At 42.6% G+C, this 14,502-nt stretch overlaps 1 protein-coding gene across 1 annotated transcript in view; it reads left to right on the top strand.

Moving 5' to 3' along the window:
• The first annotated feature begins 624 nt into the window (after positions 1-624).
• stag3 (STAG3 cohesin complex component) overlaps positions 625-14,502 on the top strand; it is a 48,448-nt gene continuing 34,570 nt past the window's right edge. Inside the window, exons 1-7 of the mRNA XM_079668457.1 lie at positions 625-782; positions 1,173-1,254; positions 1,933-2,029; positions 2,310-2,498; positions 3,581-3,677; positions 3,992-4,068; positions 4,412-4,616. Coding sequence (XP_079524583.1) covers positions 1,226-1,254; positions 1,933-2,029; positions 2,310-2,498; positions 3,581-3,677; positions 3,992-4,068; positions 4,412-4,616 — 694 coding nt within the window. The 5' untranslated portion in view covers positions 625-782; positions 1,173-1,225. The remainder of the gene's footprint in view (positions 783-1,172; positions 1,255-1,932; positions 2,030-2,309; positions 2,499-3,580; positions 3,678-3,991; positions 4,069-4,411; positions 4,617-14,502) is intronic.

The raw sequence follows: 14,502 nt of genomic DNA, 5'->3' as shown, positions 1-14,502 counted from the left end.
GTATAATATTCGTTAGTATTTTCAGTATTTGAAGTTTCGACTGTATCTGCTTTTTCTACAAAAAAAAAGCAATTTTAGGCAAAGGCATTTTATTTTAAAGGTTCGTACCAGAAGTTGTGTGTTACTCCAGCTGGTTTGACCATGGTGGTTAAGCCTATCAAACCCAGAACAATGGGCCGTGCAGAGGAGGACCAACAGGGGAGAGAGGGTGAGGACTGAGGAGCCCGCGGTGGAGGGGCGGCGAGCAGCTGAGACACACCTCAGGGTCCTACAAACTGGACAGACAGACAACAGACAAAAACAGAGCAGACAGACTGCAAGAATATAGACAGTAAATAAAGAAACGTGTAAAAGAAATGTCCTTTAAGAGTGTAAAGCCAAATTACATCCTATATTGTAAAATGCGTATAATTATACTTATTTAGCAATAATTAAATATATAGTTTGATTTTATTATATTATTTTCAAATTAATTCAGTTTTTAATGACGTCCGTTGAATTTCATGGAGATAGTCACATTTACGTTACCGCCGGGTGTGTTGCCGTCTACGAAGCAGAATAACTACTTGTTTTGAGTGACCAATGATCATCCAGTGACCTTCTGTAGGGACCAATCACCTTCAGATCTAAGGAGGCGCTGGCCAATCAGCAAAGATAATCATTTTGCGTACTTTTACGCGCCCTTGAATCTACTGAGGACAGAATAATTCACGCTAAATCCTCAAAGATTGAAACAAACTGATCGATTATTTAAAAAATCATTACTTAAAACGCCGTAACTAGTAAGTAATTATTCGATTAATATGTGTCGCTGTAGTAGCTAGCTGGCTACACGTCTTGGAAGCTTACCTTTTCTGTTTTGAAGCTAAGGGATCGTCTGCTAATGCGTCTTGTCCGTTAGAAACTAATAAAGAATAATCGGACATTTCCTTCATTAGCCAGTATATTTTTTTCTAATTTAATTAATGTCGGTCGACAAAAGATATATTTAAGCTAGTTAGAATTGCGGTTGCAAGTCCTTTAACTAACTAGCTAATGTCATCTTAGCTAATGTCATTTTAGCTAATGCTACGTTCATCGTTAGCTTAGCCAATGCTAGGTATTATCTATTGGGTAAGGAGTAAAGTTAGCTTACTAGTCTTGTAACCACTTTCGTTTCTTCTCCCCTACAGTAACTGTCACTGCAAAGATCAACCTAGCTGTAGATCTAAACCAATCACTGAAAATGGCAGCTGGAGACTCCTCATTTGAAAGGTAAAGACAGATACGCCTAGATGGTTCCTTTTGCCACCTGAATGGCCACTCAATACTTTAGTGACTTAGTCAAACTTAATCAGTTTTGGGTATTTAATTTAGGATTTTTATCATTTATCCTGCATACATATATTTCTAATAAGAAAATGCACACAAATGAACAGCACATTAACAATCTGCTATAATTGAATAAAGAGTTGTTAAAATCAACATTTTCTGCTTCGCAGCCACAACTCAAGTATATATATCCAATTATGTTTCCTCTATATACAATAATAAAGTTTGTTATCTATAATTGCCTCATTGATAATATCCACAGACCTGACATATTAGTTCATTTTCACTGCCCCAGCAATATGTGTGCATCTATAACAGCTAACAAATAGCCAGTTAAAAGTGCTGGAATAAAACTATGAAAAAGTAGTTTGAAGGAACACAGTTAAATGGAGTAAATACAATGATGATAACATATTGAGGTACACTGGGAGTCTCCTAAGTTATTCTACTGTTGGCCACAGAAGCAGAGTGCTACAGTAATGTAAGGAGTACAAATACAAACTTTTGAGCTCAAATTATCAACATGTGTATCCGAATGCCTGTCCGGCTTTGTATTTTTGTTAACCTTCAAAATGTGTTTATGCTGGAGGAATGTATTCATTCTGTTTTCTTGTCTGTTAGTCTTGACGAGATAGACAACTTCTCAGATTCTGGCAGTGACTACGAGGCGACATTAAAATCCACAAAGCGGAAAAAACAGGCAGTGACTTGTCCAAAGGTAAATTATGTTGTTCTCTCTCAAACTACTTTACTCTCATTTACAAACCTATAGTTTGCATTATTCACAATGGAGTAGATAAGGGCAAATATACATTTGTTATTAATTAAATTGCATCATTGTTGATTATCTTTCCGTTCTTAAAAAAAGCCTATCCAGAGTTGTAATAGCTGTAGTAAGCCTGTACCTTATCTTACCATGGCTGCCACTAATTCAGTTGACAACATCAATTCACCTCAAATCCTCTGCTGAGCTGCCCTCCCTTTTCTTTCATCTAAAGCCACCCAAGAGACCCAGGCATAGAGCTGCATTGAGGGGGTCCAGCCTCAGTAGCACTAGCAGCTCCATCCCCACCCCTCCAACCCCCCCCCTGCTGCAGCAGTCCCGAAGGAGATCCAAGCAGGGGAACCAGGGAATCAGTGCAAAGGATATCTATGATGCTGTCCGCTCTGGAAAGAGTGCCATGGTGGTGAGCAAACCTTCAGCTGAAGAGCAAAAGGGGGAAGGGTTTATAGAGATAAACACATGCAGGGATGTAGGTGCTGAAGGAGCCATGTGTAATGAAAAGAGAAACAAGGCTTTAAAGCAACAATGACAGAGATTTTCATCTGCTGTCAGTGGCTGACTGATCTGACCCTACAGAATTAGCTTTGATACGCAAAGAGGAAGGAGTGCTTTCACTGGGATGTGTAGTCAATGATTGACAGCATGCGTCCATCCCAACCTTTGTTGTTCTGGTCCCAGTCTCTTCTGGTTAAAGACTACACAAAAAGGATCACATAACAATAGGAAGACAAAAAAGAGTGGTGAGCAGTAATAAAAAGAGTCTGTCACTACAGTGTAGAAAGGCAGCACACTGCAGATGGTATTTGTAGGTGAAGACAACACATTCAGCAACTCTGCATTTCACAACATTATAGTCTGTTACGGAAAGGTTTCTCAGTTCTTTTTGTCAATATTCTCCTCCCCCCTTCCTTTTTTATATATATTTTTATAAATATTTTTTGAATTATACTGACAGTATTCAAAGCAGATTCGAGTTGTAAAATGTAGTCAACTAATACATTTTCCAATCCACTGTTTTCCGCCTCTCAAATATGTAGATTTCCAGCTTTTATCTTTTTTTAAACACATATTACACTTAATATATTTGGGTTTTTGACTAACAAAACAAGACCTCTAAACAAATCATCTTAGACTTAGAGATACTCAGATAGAAATTTTTTACACATTTCTCACATTTTATTTACCAAAAAGAATCTGTGGATTATTCAATAATACAAATAATTGTTATTTGAAGCCCTACAGCAGTTTCTTAGGTAGTGTCCATTCATTTGTATTGGTGTCATTGTTGCCAAAAAACATGAGCACGAATACAAGTGGAGAGAACTTTAGGGCATACCCACATATGTGACTGAGAAAAACAAGGCCATTGTCACGAAGAGGCTGAAATCCATAATTGTATTGAATTTTATATTGTTATATGATTCATCCATCCTTTGATCTAAACCCAGCGTTCTCATTGGCTGCTTTCTCCTTGTCAATCTGAAGACGGTGGTGGACGAGTGGCTGGACAGCTACAAGCAGAGCCGAGAGGCGGGGCTGCTGGTGCTCATCAACTTCATTGTTCAGTCCTGCGGATGCAAAGGTCAGAGGTCAAGAGGGAGCCCAGGCGATGGGGGGGGGTGGTAGTCAGAGTTCAGGAGATTATCTTTCCAATTTTAAGCTCAGGCAATGATCAGCACTCAACTATCGATCTCCCAATGCGGTAACGATGCTATGTCTAGGTGCTGTGTTAATCCTCTGTCCATTGACAACGCAATATGTCAATATTTTGTGAGAGTAAAATAAATTGAAAATAAGTCATGCCATTTCATTTTTTAGGAGAACCAGAATGATTTCATTGCTACCTTTATCTATGTTAATGTGTTTATCTCTCTTGTGTGGAATACTTGTGTACAGGTGTGGTGAGCAGAGAGATGTTTGACAGCATGCAGAACGCTGAGATCATCAGCATCCTAACCAAAGAGTTTAATGAGGTAAGATAATTAAGATTTGTTTCAGTACTTACTAGAAGATAAAGGTTATTCTCCCAGACCTGCGGGTTCAAATCTAGTTCATCACAATGTTTCTCATCCAGTCTCAACTGCAATTTGCTGAGAAATCAACAACCTCTATATCCCAGGATATTGTTATCCCAAGGACGAGTACAGTGTGATTGAACACACCAATTAAAATCTCATGCTGATAAATGGACACATTAATGAGTTAATTACTCCGGTTTGCCACTAAATTGTCCTTATATCAAACCTCTGCCTCAAATAGCTATGGTGAGAAAAGTGTAAGATATTTTCGCTTTCTGTTTTTTCTGTCTTCCTCCAGGACTCAGTGAACTACCCTCTATGTATTCCAGGCCCTGATATGAGGCGTTTCAAAGCCGGCCTGTGTGAGTTTACTCGGGTTCTGGTGCGCTCCTGTAGGAACAGCCTTATTTTTGACGAGTACCTGTTCCCCTCCCTGCTGGCTCTGCTCACCGGCCTGTCCGACTCGCAGGTCAGAGCCTTTAGACACACCAGCACCCTGCTCGGTAAGTACATCTGTACAGTAATGGTGCATAAAATCAGGGTGTCCGCGGGGTCTTAAAAAGTATTAAAAGTTGATAAATCAATTTAGCGAAAATGAAGGCTATTAAAAAGTATTACAAAGTATTTAACAGCATTTTCCAAGGTATTACATTTTGTAGCTTGTTTTCAATAAGTATATACATTGTCCAAAGAGGTTGTATTCTACAGTTTGCCTGAATGTAATCATTGCATAGGCAGTGTTTCCCCTAGGATGGAGTCATAGCAGCGGTGCTAAGGCATGTGGGCCCAGCATAATGTGAGCGTGGAGCGCGTGGAATATTTTAGTGCGTGCGAAGTGCGCCCTACCAATTTCTTTCTATGTGTCTGCCAGCACGAGAAAGGCTCTTGAGGCCTAGTACCAGGGCCGGTTCTAGCCAATTTGCTGCCCTAGGCGAGATTTTATATATAAAGAATAAATGAAAAATCTCTACAAAAGACAAATACACTACAGAAACTTATTGACATAGGTAATATATGTCAAAATGGCTTTACATTTATTCAGTATTGTATGAACTTGTTTTAATTGGGGGATGGACGTCACATCCTCTAGGTTGGGTCCGGGGGTATGCCCCCCCCGGGAAAAGATGTTTTGAACATTTTAAATTAAAATGCTTCAATCTGGTGCACTTTGAGCACACAATAACTAGAGACTAGATCTGGGGGATACAACTCTAAAACACCCATATGAAATATATCTCTCCAACTTAAAACTATATTTTTGGTTTACTGTCCTATATTATACATTGGAATGATTTCAAACCTGTTTTTATTTATCCTAATAATTTTAAAGTGCCTTGGAAATATGTTTACATAATTTGTAAACACATATTTGTTTGAGACCCACTGTGATAACTTAGACTAAAATTAACTATCTAAACACTCAGAGTCCTTAACCTCACTGAGCCTCTCAGTCTGACAGGAGAGCTCTCCTCCACCCTGGTTGTAGAAACATCTACTTCTTATATCCGTTAGCGAAGCTAGCACCAAATTCTAATAACAACAGCGCCGGTACCTGTGCGCCCTCTCTCTCTCTCTCTCTCTCTCTCGCTCCCATGCTCGCACTTTGGCTGTGAGCTGCGGGCACCTGATAAGCCAACATCCCCCACTTTCATTACTTACAGCGCGGCCCTGTACATCGTACAGGGCAAATTACAAGTGTAACCGGGGTGAAAAGGGTGTTACATTTACTTAATTATGAATGTTGTTACATCAAGGTCAAAAATTAGAATGAGCGCCAACGGTCAAAAATGTTTTTCCCCTCCCAGAGCAATAAAAAAACAAAACGTGTGAGTTTTAACATGTTTATTTATTGACTTTTCATTCCTGTATGATCATTTTGCACAAAGATGGCACTGTTTGTCAGAGCACTTCATCCTTCTGGGTTTCATGAAGAACAGCTCCAACGCCTGTGTGTATGGGAACGCCTCTGGTGCTGGTCCATTAACTGCCACAGATCTGAAATATACTTGCGGGGGGTGGGGGGGTGGGGGGGGGGAGTTGAGGTGACGTTCAACAACATTAACCTTTTGGTTGGTCGCTTGTTTGCAGACCCTTCCCGCGATGGCAGAGCGAACAGGTACAGGCAGGGCCCATAATGATAGCCCTATAGTTTAATAGTTTAAATCTACTACCCACACATAAACATATGGAAATGGGTTACTATTTAAAAAAATTAATGTATTTATAAATGTATTTAGGAACCTATCCATGTGATTTTAAGTGGGGGTCGACCTCAAATCCTCTAGTGGGGTCCGGGGGCATGCTCCCCCGGTAATCTTTTTTTAATTTTGGAGTTAAATGCATCAATCTGGTGCATTTTGAGGGGAAAATAAAGAGACTAGATCTATGGAAACACCTATATGAAACAGAACTGTATACATTTCAATAATCATAAAATCATGGCCATAACCAATAACATACCATTTCCAATATGAAAAAACACTGAAACATATTTATTTATTTTCGGTTCATTTATAGTTGTGAGTGTGTCTGTGCTCCTGAATCAGCCTCTCCTGTCTCTCTCCTCTCCTCCCTGCTCCTCTTTGGGGCAGCAGCAAAGACTAGTTTTAGCTCTCAACAAGTTTTAAAAGTGTATCTTACCTTTTTTCACCTAGTTATTCATAAATATTTTACTAATCACATTACATTACATTTCATTTCATTTAGCTGACGCTTTTATCCAAAGCAACTTATAATGACCGATTACAGGGACATTCTCCCTGGAGTAACTAAGGGCTAAGTGCCTTACTCAAGGGCACACTAGTGGTGATGTTCCTGGAGGGATTTGAACTCACAGCCTTCCGATCTTCAGCCCACCTCACTATCCATTCCAGGGATCACCAACTACATTTGTCCAAGGGCCAAAATGTATCTAATAGACACTATGGCGGGCCAGAGATTTTTATCTAGCCCAGAATCTTGAAGTTGTTGATCAGGGGGGGGGGGGAGCTAGTGGAGCACGCTCAGGTACTGCGGACCGCATAACGCTTAGCAGCCTCTTCACGCTAACGAAGGATCACTTCTAGGCAGGGTTGGGAGGGTTACTTTGTAAATGTAATCAGTTACTGAATACTGAATACATGCTCTGAAAGTGATCAGAATACAGTTACAGTTACGTGTCTTAAAAAACGTATTTAGATTACTTTTAGAATACTTTTGGAATACTTTCTTTTTCCATAACAGATGGGTATGTTTTGGTGCACAGGAGACACGTGTTTTACTGTTTTAATGGCTCATCAAGAACTCAAATACAACATCTTGGTGTCATTCTGGACAGCTCTCTCATCTGCACCCCACATAAAAAACATCACCCGGACTGCATGCTTTGTACTGTCTTAAAACCTTTCCTTGGAATATGTTATAAATTGTAAGGTGTCCTTGGGTGCTTTGAAAGGCGCCCCTAAATAGAATGAATTATCATCATTATTTATTATCTGAAACGATGTAATAACTTTTAAAACTTTTTCCAGTCACTTGCCCCAAGCATTCAGCAGCAGCAGGCCATTCACTTTGATTTGATCCTGTTATGAAATGTCATCATTTCGACAATAAATAAATGCTACATAAACGTTATCTTGCACATTTTATCTAACCATCTCCGTTTCTAACTTTCAATATATTTTAAAAAGAGATCTCTCTCATCTGCGTGCGGGGGCGGGGCCTCACAGACTGCATGTCTCTCTCGCTCACAGACATGCTGCAGCGCTGTGCAAATGTAACGCCAGCTGAATACAGTTAGCCTACTTGATTTTTGTATTCTGATTACGTAACGCCGTTACATGTATTCCGTTACAATCCAACCCTGCTTCTAGGCTACTGTCCCGCAGCTCCTGCCTCTCTGTTGGACTCTGTCGCAGCGGGGCTACTGCTGTGGTGCGGAGCGCACAAAGCAGACTCTTCACAACGAAGGATCAATTCTTCTTCAAGGCAGGGAAGGTTTCGCAGTACGCAGTCTACTGTCCCACAGCTGCTGCCTCTCTGTTGGACTCCAGTACTGCACCTTACTCATGAGACGTTTTTTTTAAAAAATGGGTGGGGGGCGAACGCAGTAACCACTCCGCCAACGCCACAGTCACCCCCGTCGTGCGGGCCGGATGAGAATAACTGGCGGGCCGGATGTGGCCCGCGGGACGCCAGTTGGTGGTCGCAGACCAATCACTACCCTCTCAAATGGAAATATGTGTTTACATAAATGGTGACCACACCGTTTGAGACCCACTGAGAACTTAGACTTAACTATCTAAACCAGGGGTCTCAAACTCAAATTACCTGGGGGCCACTGGAGGGGGAGCCTGGCTGAGGTTGGGCCACAAGTACTCAAGTATTTCTTAAAAAGGGTGTTTAGTATTAAAAAAAAAAAAAAAACGGTTCCAATGTTCTCAATATTTATTAACAGTTCATCAACAGTTCAACAACATTCTCAAAGTGCATAAACAGAACATAAATAAATTCCTCTGAAAAAAAAAAAATATATATATTTTTTTAATTTAACCTTTTAGAAAACAACTGTTCCAACCTTCACAGTATTTATTATTACATAACAGTTCCTCAACAGACATTTATTATTATTATTAAATTTGTATTGCACTGTCAACAATCTCAAAGTGCATGAACAGTAATTATAAACATAAATTCCTCTTAAAAATTTTTTAATTTTAATTTTACCTTTTTTACCCAGGGAAGTAAGAACAAGTCTCTTTTTTAAAGTGAACAATGAACAGTTCTTCAGAACATAGGACTCTCTTGTCTACTTTTTGCAGCCAGAGACCTGACAGCGCTTCCTCTCACACAGCTGAGCCACATTTGGCTTGAGGGAAGAGGCGGTTGAAACTCTCAGTATGGCTTGAAGATGTGCATCTGTAAGTCTGCTCCTGTGCTTGGACTTGTTGAAGTTCATGGTGGAGAAGAGCTTTTCACATAGATATGTGCTCCCAAAAAGGCACATGGTCCTCTTGAACATCCTGGACAGCTCAGGGAAGGTGGCGGGCAATTCTCTCATAAACTGTCCAAGCTTCTCTTCATTCCCATGCACATCCCTGAACTTGGCTTTGAGATCAGAACTGCACTGTAGGTCAATGAGCTCCATTTGAAGCACAGGGGGAGCATCTTCCACATCAAAGGAAAAGGGGTTGGCAAAAATCTGAAAGATGGACTTGTGTGTTTTAAAGTCTGCAAACCTGTGATTAAACTCCTCCTGTAGCTTCACAATGGCTTCAACATACTCCTCACAACTGAATGGTGTACCTTTGTCTGCAAGTGCCTTGCATGCTGGGAAGTGGCAGAGGTTTTTCTGAGAGACCTGGGTTTTCCATAAGACCAGTTTTGTGGAGAACGCTTTCACATTATCATAGGCAGCGCTGACCAGCTGGCCTGGGCCCTGTAGCTTCTTGTTGAGCACATTCAGCTCATGTGTGATATCGACCAGAAAAGCGAAGTCCATGAGCCACTTTGGGTCACTTAGCTCAGGAACCTCCATCCCATCCTGCTCCATGAAGGCTTTCACTTCATTCCTTAACTCAAAGAACCGCTTTAGCATGTTCCCTCTGCTGAGCCAGCGTACCTGAAATCAAATTAAATTAAATTAAATTAATTGTCTTCATACACTAACAGGTAAGAAAGAGAAGGAAAAGAAAAAGAAAGAATAACCTAACAGAAAAAGAACACTTAACGAGAAGAGTGTGTGTGTGTGTGTGTGTGTGTGTGTGTGTGTGTGTGTGTGTGTGTGTGTGTGTGTGTGTGTGTGTGTGTGTGTGTGTGTGTGTGTGTGTGTGTGTGTGTGTGTGTGTGTGTGTGTGTGTGTGTGTGTGTGTGTGTGTGTGTGTGTGTGTGTGTGTGTGTGTGTGTGTGTGTGTGTGTGTGTGTGTGTGTGTGTGTGTGAGAGTGAGGAGCAGAGGAAAAAGTGAGAGCTGTCAGATAAGTTTGTGTTATGTTGTTGTAGTTACGTCGGGTCGGACGCTACAATATCAATAACAACGTGTGTTTAACATCAACGTCGGACGTGAAATAGCCACGGAGCGAAGCCAGTTTCCTTTCGGCCCCGTTAACCGATTGTGCCAGATGAGCCAGAGCGCGCACCTCTGCGCCACCTCTCGCGGTGCGCGATTTGTGTTTATTCATCTTCACAGAGCGCAAGAGAGATTAACACACACATTGACACAGGCTACACATAGCCACAGACACACAGCTGAGGGTCCGAGGCGCTTGCTGACCGGGCAGCAAGGAGAAATGCGCATCTGGTGGTGCCCCCCCGTGTGTGTGTGTGTGTGTGTGTGTGTGTGTGTGTGTGTGTGTGTGTGTGTGTGTGTGTGTGTGTGTGTGTGTGTGTGTGTGTGTGTGTGTGTGTGTGTGTGTGTGTGTGTGTGTGTGTGTGTGTGTGTGTGTGTGTGTGTGTGTGTGTGTGTGTGTGTGTGTGTGTGTGTGTGTGTGTGTGTGTGTGTGTGTGTGTGTGTGTGTGTGTGACAGACAGAGGGGGGACAGAGAGAGGGGGGGAGAGGGGGGGGGCAGAGAATATAAGAAATATTAACAGACCGAGAGAAGGTATACGTAAACAAGGAATATTTACCTCTGTGAAGTACAGAACATCTTCGTACGCTGACTCGATCTCCTCCAGAAAAGCCCGGAACTGACGGTGCTTTAAGCCCTTAGATCTGAGTCGATTTATGACCTTCACCACAACAGACATCACGTGTTTAAACTTTAGGCATTTGCAGGCTAGGGCCTGCTGGTGGATGATGCAGTGCAGAGCGATTGCCTCCTCCACACCCTCCTCTTCCAATTTTTTTTGCACAAGTGCAACAAGTCCATTCTTCCTCCCTGTCATTGAAGGCGCTCCGTCTGTAGTTATCCCAGCCAACCTTTTCCATGACAGACCAGCATCCGAGAGGGCATCACACAGCTGGCGGAATATCTCCTGCGCAGTGGTTTGGCCACACATAGGGATAACCCTGAGTAATTCCTCCGTTACATGAAACTTATCATCTACACCACGGACGTATATGGCCAGTTGGGCAGTGTCAGTGGTGTCTGTGCTCTCATCCAGGGCCACTGAGTAAGCACGGAAGTCTTTGACTTTGTCACGTAGCTGGCCATAAATGTTACCTGACAGCTCGGTAACACGCTCTGCCACTGTGTTAGGTGACAGGCTGATGCTGGCAAACTGAGCTCTCTTTTCGGGGCAGACAATACTCGCAGCCTGCAACATACACTCCTTAATAAACTCGCCTTCTGTAAAAGGCTTTCCTGCCCTAGCGATCATCTCGCTCAGTGTGTAGCTGGCCTTTACTGCTTTATCAGCCTCGTCGGTTGGTTTCCTAAAGAGAGTTTGTTGCCAGGTGAAACATTTCTTTAGGTCTGTGACTCGCTTCTCCCTCTCATCTCCCCGGTATTTCGCATACTCCTCGGCATGCCTCGTTAAGTAGTGGCGTCTGATGTTGTATTCTTTGACAACGGCAACTTTTTCAGCACATACAAGGCAGGTAGGGGTTCCCCTGTGCTCAACAAATAAATATTCTAACTCCCACCTTTCATGAAATTGTCTGTGGTCATCGTCGACCTTTCTTTTCCCAGTGGGTTTTGAGAGGGACATGATGTGATGAATGAGGACCGCTACGCTTCCACTTGGTGTCACTCCGTTGCTTGCTGCGTTTCCTAGCAACCCGGCTGGCTGCCTGCTATGGTAGCCCATGTGGGCCAAAGCGCGTTTGGTAAAGACACGCGGGCCACATTAACATTACATACTGATGTCCACTCGGGGGCCACAAAATGTCGGCCGGCGGGCCACAAGTGGCCCGCGGGCCTTGACTTTGAGACCTCTGATCTAAACACTCAGAGTGTCCTTTACCTCACCTGAGCTGAGGTTATCCCGAGCTTGAATGACACACAGAGACCAATCAAGGGCTTTGATTTATGATCTGTATGACAGTGGCCATGTCGGCAGGCCACATAATGTGGACAGCCAGTCACCCTGTGTGAGGCAGGCCACTTAACAGGCCAGAAGGAGGCGAGATCAGAGCAAGGTGCGAGGGATCATTGTCCACAAGTTAATCGATCGCAGATGGCAATGTGGTCACGGACGAATAAAAAAAACTAATAATAAAAAAAACTAAATGGGTCGCGAAATATACTTGGGCGGCCGTTAATATACCTGGGCGGCCCGCCCAAGTATAGTCTATGTGTGGGAAACCCTGATGTGAGGTAAAGTGTGTCGCCAATGTAACCGGTTAAAATTCGAAGTACAAAAGTACTCCATTCAGCTGACATCAGTTTCAGTTGTTCGAGAAGTTATTTGTACTCCTCCTGTAAATGTTTCTCGTTGTTATTTTTTAAACCTCAGCCTTTGAAAGCCCATTCCTTTGATTGATTTCCACTATTCAACTAAAACCACAAAATAAAGTCCAACAGCTAATTTACACTTGGAGCGGGCTGGTTTGTACTGTTTGTTGGGGAATAATTTGCTTAGGTCTTCAACCTTTGACACAGTTCATCATTTTCATCTCTCACTTGCGGCTTTCACACCAGCGCTTTTCCCTTTCTAGCTCCGAGCTAGAGCTTTTCTGGTTCAGCTCCGGTTTCCCTTTCCTGCTCCCGCTCTGTTCACACCGCCCAGAGCCCGACTGGTGCAGCCGCTGCTGCGTCATGACGTCACCATTTACGTCGCTGATTTGCTCCCCAACGGCCCTCACAACAACAACAACAACAACAACAACAACGGGGGACTGTGTCGGGTCGATGATCGTGTTGCTTTTAATCACACAAAGTCAGATTTTAAATAAAAATAACGACTTCTCCCAGGGCTCGAGCTTAAGGACCTCCCGTCGTCCCGGGGCCGAAAAAAATAGTGTCAGGGAGGATAAAAAATAATTTTGGGACGAATTTGGGACGAGAGTTAAAATAAAAATACCATGGTAACTCTACTACAAACGGCGATGAAAATGAAATCGACTGCACGTTGTGTGTAGCACACAATTATTAAACCTCCTTGTCAACATAAACACACAAAACATTTAGCAACCCGCGAAACACACACACACACACTCACACACACAGAGACAGACACACACACACACACACACACACACACACACACACACACACACACACACACACACGTAAACTGTGTCCATGTGCTGTCAGCCAGCCGCACAGCTGGCTGTGCCCGCGAATTCCTGGCCCGCAAATTCTCGGGTCTATCTACAGTAGGCTATGTACTGAGTGTGTGTATTTCGCGGGTTGAGTGATGTAAAATGACAATGGTATCCCGTGGAGGAATTCTGAAATGTTTTACCTTTACATCACAAAAACGCACAGCAGAACCAGACCCTGGAGCGCCGGCCTCTTTATTTACTTACTCCACTTCATCCCCTATGGGTAATAAGGCTGAGATGAGAACCCTCCATCGTATTTAGTCCTTAGCAACATGCTGCGCCTCTCCCCATGTATGGATGGGTACCGAGCCCCGGTATTAAACGGGCTCCGCCCGGGCCGGAATTATTAAAGACAGTGGTAACGTTAAGCTCCGACGTTATCTGACTTTTTATCGGTACTGGAGACATTTAAAAAATATATGTCATATGTAGTATTGCTACATAAACATTATATCGCAGTTTTAGTTTATCCAACTCCGTTTCTAATATGCAATAAGACTACAACATGCGTCTATGATGTATTTTCGAGCTTTCCAATCCAGACGAGATCTCTCTCTCCCGTCTGTGTGCGAGGGGGCGGGGCAGTTTGTAAAGGTCTCCTGACTGTGTTACAGACTGTCCTCCTGGTTAGTGGTTACTCTGGGTTCTGTCTTCAGGACAGAGTGTTGGATTTTTTTGGTTAATTGGATGGGACTTGATTTGATTCAATATTAGTAATTTTCTCGTTTGTGTGTTTGTTTAAATATATTTAGCCTTTGTCATGTGATTGACTGATTTACTCAAATAAAAAGGTTAATGAATTATCATCTAATGATTTGTATGATGTTTTATTAATGTTAAAGGTCACTTTGAATGATTTTAACTAATGATAAGTAGTAGAAAAACTAATATTTTAAATTCGGGACGGTCCACATTAATTTCGGGACGGCTTAGATTGTATTTCGGGACGGTTCCGGGAGGATGGTGAAAAAAGTTAGTCGAGAGCCCTGTTCTCCAACCTTATGCTTTTCTCCAGAGTGCCGTGGTTCATTGTTTATTAATGTGTTTCAGCGGCATTTACCGACCGCTGCAGTGCTGGCTGCTCTTCCACGGGAGTTTATTCTCCCGTTAGCTCCGGGTTAGCTAATACTTTAGAGCAGCCTCTCTAAAGTATTCACTGTCTGACTGTCACACAAGCAACTGATACGTATCCCCAATTCCCCTTAAG

The sequence above is a fragment of the Notothenia rossii genome (assembly GCF_949606895.1).
Source record: "Notothenia rossii genome assembly, chromosome: 3".
Lineage (NCBI taxonomy): Eukaryota > Metazoa > Chordata > Actinopteri > Perciformes > Nototheniidae > Notothenia > Notothenia rossii.
This window is presented reverse-complemented; position numbering and strand designations above follow the sequence as displayed.